Source organism: Stegastes partitus, unplaced genomic scaffold (assembly GCF_000690725.1).
Source record: "Stegastes partitus isolate 25-593 unplaced genomic scaffold, Stegastes_partitus-1.0.2 Scaffold1290, whole genome shotgun sequence".
Taxonomy (NCBI): Eukaryota; Metazoa; Chordata; class Actinopteri; family Pomacentridae; genus Stegastes; species Stegastes partitus.
Window position 1 is genome coordinate 136,035 of NW_007579021.1, and position 10,073 is coordinate 146,107.

At 39.0% G+C, this 10,073-nt stretch overlaps 1 protein-coding gene across 1 annotated transcript in view; it reads left to right on the forward strand.

Annotated features, from left to right (window-relative positions):
* Positions 1–10,073, forward strand: part of LOC103369456 (serine/threonine-protein kinase Nek5) — a 26,228-nt gene that overhangs the window by 4,147 nt on the left and 12,008 nt on the right. Inside the window, exons 5-11 of the mRNA XM_008298170.1 lie at positions 590–660; positions 1,302–1,388; positions 4,456–4,510; positions 5,562–5,675; positions 7,568–7,654; positions 8,713–8,809; positions 9,215–9,278. Coding sequence (XP_008296392.1) covers positions 590–660; positions 1,302–1,388; positions 4,456–4,510; positions 5,562–5,675; positions 7,568–7,654; positions 8,713–8,809; positions 9,215–9,278 — 575 coding nt within the window. The remainder of the gene's footprint in view (positions 1–589; positions 661–1,301; positions 1,389–4,455; positions 4,511–5,561; positions 5,676–7,567; positions 7,655–8,712; positions 8,810–9,214; positions 9,279–10,073) is intronic.

The following is a 10,073-nucleotide window of genomic DNA, read 5'->3' on the forward strand; positions in this document are numbered from 1 at the left end:
TTGTTTTTGTTGTAGCACTCCATTTTTTCAGAATTTTCCTTATTGAGGTTTTTGTTGGAGTTGTCTTGTATCAGATTCACTGTTTTCTATCATTTTATCTGCAATTCGCTGTCTGAACAATTAATTATTCTAACAGACAAGAGTCCAACCTGATCACAGCCAACGGTGTTTAATGCTAAACAGAGCGAACCGTCACTTTTGTAACCCGCAGGCTGAACATCACGCATTCCTCGCTGAACTTAAACATGGCAAACGACGTTATCCACAGATCCTGAGGCTAAGCTTTTTAATTAACGAGTATTATCATTACAGAGTGCGCTGGACTGTACGGCTGAGCTGTCCTGAGATCAGCTTCGCTCTGAACAAAGGCCTCGCTGTGTGCCAACTCCCAGAATACCTCGACATGACTGACCGCAGACTGTTCGCAGGCATCACTATCTTTCATCAATCATATCTGTTTCCACGCACAAACAGACACTCGTAGACACACACACACACACACACACACACACACATGCGTACATGCCCAGTCGGTGTTTTTCTGCTCGAACACAGACGTGCTTTCATTCCCGCTCTCCCTCCGCTCTAGAATATCTTCCTAACCGACGGAGGGATGAAAGCAAAGCTGGGCGACTTTGGAATCGCAAGAATGTTGAATAAGTAAGTCAGTGTCATCTTCACTAGCGCACACACACACACACACACACACACACACTGCAGCTGTCTGTCACTGAGCGCTCCGTAACACATGGAAGACGTCCAAACAACTGATTATCATTCCACAAACCGTCGACCCGGACACGTAAACACACAGTAGTGGAAGCGGCGGTTGGCCGACAGCGTTTGGCTGCTACAAGCAAACTGAGAGTTTGACAAAATATGGAAAAAAACATGTTCAAAACACACTCCGCGTGCAAGTGTTTTTCATCATAGCAGCACGAATAACATGTGTCAACAGTGATTGCTAAAATCTGGATGCTGATTGCATCCAGATTTCTTGCACAGATATTCATGATTCCCAGCAATCTCACCAGGTCCGACCCAACAACTATGCAAAGTGCTGTGAGATGATACATGTTGAAAAAATCAGAAGTTTAAATCCACTAAGAGGCCTTCAAACTATTTGGGAAAGCCCAGATGATGATGTCATGGCTTTGGAAGCTTTTGATAGCTTAATTGACAACATGTGAATTAACTGGAGGCACACCTGTGGATGTATGTTAAGGCTCACCTCAAACACACTACTTCCTTTTCATATTATTAAACCCTGACTGAGTGTGCTGTCTTTGTGAAATGTGCAGCACCATGGAGCTGGCCAGGACTTGTGTTGGGACGCCGTACTACCTCTCTCCAGAGATCTGCGAGAGTCGACCCTACAACAACAAGACGTACGTACACGTGGTTGTTCCTCTGCACAGTAATCTGGACCACTCAGAAGGCCCATAATGAGCTGGCGTCGCCTGCAGGGGACACAATTAAAAGTTGTGTTCCTGAAAAAGCCAAAAAATCAGAGTCAACTCAGGATGAGCACTGATAACACAAAGAGTGACGTAGATGTAATAATGCAAGGAAAGATGATGTTTTTTGTAATTTCCTAAATGCTCCTCTGGTACACGAGTATGTAATTGTGTGTACACATTTAATACATGTGTACAACACTACATTATATGTAGTTTTATGCAAATTTAAGGACATCCTGAGTGTTTTTAAAAATCTTTCCCGGTGGTCACTGACGATATTGCGACTAAAAAAGGCCCCTTCATCTTGCAAAACATCTTCCACAGCTTGAATTACCAACAAGGTAATTGCTGCTCTTTGTATTGTGATTTTTTTTTTAAATAATTTGCAGAAAACCAAGAATTCGCAACTTTCCCAATATTGTATTTGTCTGCAATAGTGGAAGTTTATTTTGCAAACAGTTTTTGTTTATTGATGCTGTCATGATGTTGATTTTAAAGAACAATTTAAACAAACCGTGCACTCTAGCTGTTTTTAAATCAATATTATAATACAATTCTTACACAGTTTTCTCAAATATTTCCTACTAAGGCTTCTTTACTACTTTTTTCTGGGAGCTTCTAATATAATACATGTTTATAACACTGCATTACATGTAGTTTCAAGCACATATAAGGACATTTTGAGTGTTTATCCAAATCTTTTCCGGTGGCCACTCGTGATATTTCGACCAAAAAAGTCCCCTGCATCCTCCAAAACATCTTCCACAGCTCCAATTGCCAACAAGGTAATTACTACCCTTTGTGTTATGAATATTTAATTTATAAATGTTTATAAAAGATGGATGTAGCCTCCAGGTGTGTAAAGTGAAGTCAGAGTGGTTTGCTTTAAACCTGCATTCTTTCTAACACCCAGCAGGGGGCGAAGTCAGCTCGTATAGAAGCCTATGAAGAAAATGAGCATACTTCTCACCTGATTTGTTTCTTCAGTAAACATTCTCCTGATGAGTTTGTGGTCTTCACGTCTAGTTTTGGGTCTCCTTCAACACAGCATGACGTTCGTTTAGTACATTATGGTTCCATTTAGACTAACATAGACGATAAAGTGCTTTAAAGTAAACTCCCAGTTAATCCAAAATTACCAAACAGGTGGAGCACGCTTTTTGGTTTTTTTGCACATTGAAATTTGAGGCTGCGTTTAAATGATAACATCTCAGGAACATTTGAAGGTAAAAGCCTGAGAATTTTACAGTTATTTTGCATCATGTTGTTAATTAAGAATCTGCAAGTAGCTCAAATCATCTCTGATTATTGATGAAATATGAAAAAAAAAACAAAAAACAAAACTGGAGGCTTCATGAAAAGTTCCATCTTTTAGCTCATGTTAAACAAAAAAAATGATATTTCAGAAGTGTGGATGGCCCATTAATGCAAAACAAAACATACAGAATAGCTTTTGATATGAAATACTTGATCACAGGAATGAAAAGAAAGTTATTTTTGTTGAATTTTTACAACTGATTGAGCAGGTTTGACAATCTCTACTACAAAATAATGGAAGAGAGCCTCATCCAAATAGAACAGAGTGATGAAGTTTTAAAGTGGTTCTCCAAATATAACACTGCAGATTCTAAAGTTTTGCATGATGAAAAATAACAGTGAAAATTTCAGGTTTTGTCTTCAATACTTTGTGCGATATTGCCGCTCAAACACAGCCTCAAATTTCAATGCATGAAAGAAAAGAGCTGAAAGTGGGAAACTGGATTTTTTTTTCAGTAAGAATTTTATCACATCCATATGATGGAGAAAAACAAACCCAACAGAACCTCCAGCAGAACCAAAGAGGACAGCTGTCTGCCTCAACCGGTCTGGGAGAGGGAAGAGGGGAGATAGAAAGTGAAATTTAAAAAAAAACAGAAAAAAGATGGGCAGTGAGACACAGACAAACAACAAACAACAATAAACAATCAACACTGGGCAGCTTGGTGAGGTCGTTAACTTTTACAGAGATGCTTGAGCAGTTGTTTATTAATGTTTTTTTTTTTTACATTTTCTTTTAAAGTACTTGACATATCAGGCTAAAACTTCACAAATACGTTTCTAAATGTTCATATTTTATGCTGTGAAGTTCAAACCAGACATGGTCGAGCAGAAAATGTTATAATAGACGGTGAGTGCTGATTAACCATGTAGGTGTAATAACAGGTTGTATAATCGCTGCATTCACTCAGGAGGGTGTTTCATTTCAGCCACAACTTGTACAAACATACAAAGACACACACACACATGCATAGCAGCTAACAACAAACTCTCACATGTAGACGTTCTCCGCCTCCTTTCTGTCTCTGTGGGGATCATTGTTCTGCTCTGTTCTGCTGTCTTGTTTTGATCCAGCTCAGGTCAGAGTTGCTTCCTCTTTCCCACACTCACACAGACATGTTTGCGCTGCACGGGTCGTTTGTTACAACGCGTCGTGTGCGCTGCAGCTTCCAGCCTCATCCTGCTTCAAGCTTCTAAAGTCTTCAATGTAAAAAAAGGGACCAAAAAGTCTTCTGAAAATGTCCAACTTTACTGGGTTCTTCTCACAAAGATGGAAGCACTAGAGCACACACGCCCACACACATAGTTGACTTGGAGCCAAGGATGGGAATGCCAGAAAACACAGATTTTCTTTTTTTTTTTTAAGAACTAGACTTTTCAGGCGGTAGCTGCGCTCCGATTGGCGACTTCGCTGCTCTCAGCATCGCGGCCTTGCTTCTCACATTTATGACTTTTGCTCAGGGGGACGGGATAATGTCAGCGCATCCTGTTCCAACAAGACATGTGTGGAGTTATACGAGATGTGCTGCGAGTGATGACTTCACACATACACTCCCTCGGAAAACATTTTGGGCTGATGTCACAAAAATCAGGGAGTTAATGTGGTCAAATTAATGTCAGATTGACTCTTAAATCCGACCTTGTGATGCAAAGCTATGTGTGTTTGTGTCCTCTGCAGAGATATCTGGTCTCTGGGCTGCGTCCTTTATGAACTCTGCACACTGAGGCATCCAGTAAGCTGCACCACGTCCTGCACATCATCAGCTGCTGCACACACACATTGAGCTAATGCTAACGTAGCCTGCAGAGGTCAATCACTGCACTAAATCAGCTGTGGGAAAAGAATATTTACACATTTTATCCTCTTCACTCACCTGTTTGGTCCCATATAGAGACATTTACAGGGGCATGTGAGACGATACGCTGCATATGTGTGATTATGTGTAAATTATTTGTCATAAATCATGTAATATATAAGAAAAATTAGCAATCATGCTAATGTGAGTAAGAAAATCCATCAGATTCTCTCATTCTTTTGCTGATTCTGTATGATTTTGCAGGGATTTATTGTGGCACTTTTACTATCTAATCAACAAACAACAGCAGTTTTCTTAATTTTTCTAGGATGCTGTGATGTATACTGATAATTCATTCAATTTTACACTTATTTAATAGATAATTTCTTGTTTTTTTTCCAGCTTAAAAACAATTTGTCCAAATTCCTTTGGAGTTAGGGCCACACTGCGAAGGACGTTCTTGAAAATACGCTCACAATTTACAGCTAAATTACAACTAATTGTTAGAAAGTTGTTCATTTGTTCATAGACACCTTTAAACAGACTTTCACATCAAAGACCAAACAACCCTTGAATGATCGGTTTACTGCTGTTATTAAATGTTTGGAAATTAAATCTAGCGTCTCAATTCAGGGGTTACATGTAAACTATATTAGTTAAACTTGCATTAGACAAGTTGTTATTCATTATAAGGGAAATAGAAAAAGTGCTACAGTTATTATTAGTGACTCTAAGCACAAAAAAATAGGAAATCATATCACAGATAAGCTGATGTAAAAGCATCCATCAGATTCTTAGAATTCATCAAACCGTCTTTAAATCTGATAAATCTTCCCTCTGCATCGAAGTTAATGCATTTGTACGCGTCCACAAATGTTTCTTTTTAAACCATTTCTTTCCCCTTTTAGCTGAAAAAATAGTTTTAAAACGTTTGCCTGTTGATTTCCTGCTGACTGATGGTTACGTGTCTGCTCGTCTTCACCTGCAGTTCGAGGGCAGCAGCCTGCGACAGCTGGTCGGTAAAATATGCCGCGGCCGATACGACCCGGTGCCCAGCCGCTACTCCTACGACCTCCGTCTGCTGGTCACGCAGCTCTTCAAGGTCACTTTTTATTTACAGTGATGTGACATGAATAAACACGTGTGCATAAACATCAGGTACGAACACGAACCTGGACGTTTGACTTCGGTTTGACTCAGATTCTGATCATTACGTTCAGGTTGCGTTCATCTGACCAAGATAGCATCTTCACAGGGAGGTTTTCTGGGAAGAAACAACACGGCAGATGTAGATTATTGCTGGAGAGATTCCTGGGAAAACCTCAGGATTTCACAGGAAGAGCTTAAGAAAAGAGATGAGAATCGATGCACCTGGTTTAGTTTCTGTCGACTGCTGCCTCCATGACCTGATTCCTGATAAACAGCAGCAGATAAAGTCACACTCAGCAGTGGAACAAAATAGTTACTGAGGTGCTTTACTTGGATATTTCCATTTTTATGTTGCTTTGTACCACATTTCAGAGGGAAATGGTGTGCGTTCTACTATGCTGCATCTATAAAACAGAGATAATCACCGTTCAGATTAAGATTTTAACCGTCCTATTACCTTCAAATTTACTGACATCTTTTATCTTTGGGTTCAATTTGACCCCAACAATTTAAACCTCCAGAAAATGATCAGAATTAAAATTGTTATGCAAGTTTATGTGTAAATAGTCCTTTAAATAAAACTGAAAAAATGATGTCAGTGACTTATTTTGAGACGTTAAACATTAAATGGGGTCAAATTGACCCTAAAGGTAAGAGGAGGGTTAAATAAAACGATATGATTAGGCTTTGAAATGCAACACATTTAAAACAAATAAAGATATGTAATAATACCTGTACAGTTTAGCTGCATGAAACTACTAGTGTACTTTTACAACTAACAAGTACAGAGATAGAACATAATCTAAGATGTTTGTTCTAATGTAGTTAAATCACCTAAAAATGATCTAATTTCCACCTACAAAGAAAGATTTATCAAACAAACTTGAGAGTTTGTATTAAGTCAGTGGGTCGGAGAGATTGCGCGACTGTTTTTAACGCTTTAGAAGTTAAATTTTGCCGCCAGTCCAGTCCTGAAGCTCGCTGGTAGCCGGCGTGGAGCTCCGACAACAGGTGCGTCGTGTTTGTTCTTTCTAGTTCGACTCTCGCAGAAGGACTCTGGATCAGCCGTGAGAGGAAAGTGTGAAAGTCAGAAAGTGTTTGAGCAGCTGTTCGGGATATCAGTCCGAGCTGCACGTCAGGAAGCTGTCGGCTTTAAATGATGCTGCAGGCTGCTGATCATTGTCCCCATCAGTGGAAATACAACTCACACAAATCACAGTTTCCAAAAGATCTGCAGGTATTAAACTGTCAATACAAGACACATCCACCAAAGTCCTACAGGAGTTGTTATTAACCATCAGGGACATAGAGAAAGTTCTACAGTTATTAAGTACTGACTCTATCCATCAAATTCTTCATTCTTCTGCCGATTCTGTATGATTTTAATGTGGCACTTTAACGTCTAATCAACAAACACCAGGAGTTTTCAGGAAACTGTGACGTATGCTGATAATTCACCGCTTTATAAACACTTTTTTTTTTACATATCTAATACTTAATTTCTTACTTTTTCCTGAGTTAAAAACACTTTCTCTAAATTCCCTCAGAGATAGTGCCACACTGTGAAGGGAATGTTTGGAAATATGTTGGAATTTACTGATAAATTAGGGCTAATGTTCAGAAAATTGTGAAGAAAGTTTTGGTGAATTGCAAAATGTTTATAGGAGATTTTAAACAGACTTCACATCTACCAAATAACATCTGAAAGGACAGTTTACTTCTGTTATTTAATGTATAGAAAGCTAATGAAACGTCTCAATTTATATGTAAATGGTGTAAATTACAACCTGTGTTATTCTAGGTTCTAGTAACTGATCAATCAACCGAACAAACGCTGTGTTTCAGGTCAACCCTCGGGATCGCCCGTCCGTCACCTCGGTCCTCCGGCGTCCCTTCATGGAGAAGCACATCAGCAAACATCTGGACTCTCAGGTAAAGACTCTGATTGGTCCATCAAACAGTCACCTGGGGGGAAACAAGACGTAGATCCTGTTTTTGCTTGAAAAGATTTGCACTTAGTGAATTCTGCTTCTGGTTTGTGGCGTCTCATAAGAACAGAAATGTGTGAATTTGCATTAGAATTTTTTTTTATTCAACAAAAATCCTGCAACACCAACATTTATATTGTATTATATTGTTTTTTTAGGAATAATTAACCAGTCTGTTTTTCTTTGTTCCTTCCTTTGAGACAACAAGAGCAAACAACTCGTCTAAATGTTGATATTTCAGGGTTTTCTGGAGCCATTAAATAAAAAATAATTCTACTCACAGAAGAAGATGAGACTCAAATATTAGATAGATCGATAGATCGATAGATAGATAGATAGATAGATAGATAGATAGATAGATAGATAGATAGATAGATAGATAGATAGATAGATAGATAAAACTTTATTGATCCCTTTGGTGTGAACCTCAGGGAAATTGTTGAATATATTCCAACAATATCCAAATATCAGGAAAGATTTCCATTTAAATATGTTTCACCAGGACTCCTCTTCATCAGCTGTGCACAGGCGTCATACTGAAGCTGTGTTTGTTAAAAGATTTCTGTATTATTTTTAAAATACATTTCAATGTTGAGCATATGGATGTTTCTGTAAAGACTTAAATATTAAAACATTTTCATTCAAGTTGTACTTTTCTCTGATGCAGTTATCAAACGGACAAACTGATATCTCGATGGTTTCCAGAGCACATAAATCCAATTAGTCGTCTTCCATTAAGACACACATTTAAACCGATTTTATTTGAGTTTTTATTTCCCTTTAACTGTCTTTTGTTTCATTCAATTATGTTCATGCCTCTTGTGTTGCTTTTATCCTGCTATGTCTCTGAATTCTGGTGAAAAAAAGGCTCTATAAATTATAAATTAAGATGATCTTTGTTATTATTTGCAATATTCAGTGATATCCATTCAATTGTATTTCCTTATTATTATTGTTGTTGTTGTTGTTGTTGTTGTTTTATTGTTTTGTGTGTGTGTGCAGGTGATGCAGCAGGAGTTTAGCCACTCGGTGCTGCACGGAAACAGAGCAGCGGCGTCACAACCTGCTAAAACAAGAACCACAGCAGCAAACACACCAGGTAGCGCCACAAAGAACCTTTATTTAGAGATGAACTGAGTACAAAGATGAGATAAGATGCATGTTGTTGATCCCTCGCTGAGGATATTTACATGTTACAGCAGCTGGATACAGATGGGAAAAAGCAAAATAAGAAATACAATCAGGATGAAAACAAAGGCTGTGAACACTTGTCACATACTCACATTTAAACAGAACAACAGCATTTCTGTTCTTGCACTCTAAAGATTCTGGAGAGAAAAGACCAGAGTTACATGATGAACAAAGCACAGTAAAATGAAAGAACCTCCTGCCTTCCCTGAACCTGGTTCTGTCGGAGGGGTTTTGGTTCCTTCCCACCGTTGCCAACTGCTTAGTCAGAGGGAGTCCAAAGGCAACTTTGGCTTGTTGGCTTCTCTGTTTACAGTCGTAAGGTCTTCACCTTACTATGTTGAACGCTGTGAGACGGCATATGCTGCGAACTGCGCTATGTAAATATGATTGAATTGAATTTAAAGAACAAACTAATGAAACTGGTCTGAACAAAAATGATGGTACCCTTAACTTTCACTGAGACGTCTGCACCTGCCAACAGGTATTTTGGTCTCGTGAACAACCTGCTCCAGCTGTCTCAGGTTTAAAGGGTGCCTTCGTAAGTTATTTCAGTGGCCATTGTGGGTCTTTCTTTCTTTAACGGAAGGGTACCAACAATTTTGTGTAGAACCGAAGACCAAAAACTTTCTTCTTCATCCAGCTGAGCTTTTGTGTTTCTGTCTCGAGTCCTTCTTGGGCCTCGTCCCCTGGGACCAGCCTTGTTCGGTGTCTGATTGAGATGTTGCCACCAGAGCTGCTCACATTCATCAGGATGGTATTGATCCGTGGATCTACCATTCTAGCGAGAACCAGGGTCCCGTTTGGCTTCCTACCAGCCCTTGGAGTTCTTTCACAGTGTGGAACTTCTGGAACTGATGGACCCTAACAGCATCTTTGGTTGCAGCCATGACTTAAAAATGACAAAACAACTGACTAGAGAACTCCAGCATCCAGTTTACACTCTGTTAGAAAACGCTAGAACATCTTAGAAAAACACGTTCTGTCTACTGGTAACGTCTTGAAAACGTTTGAATGTCATTTCAGGAATGTTCTTCTTTCTTTCTTATGTAACATCATCTGACAACATCCTCTAAACATCCTGTGAATGGTGAAATTTTCTCTCTTAGTCAACTTTTAACCACGTAGGAAGATTATTTAAAATTATAAACATCTTTAGGATGTTCTTGGAACTT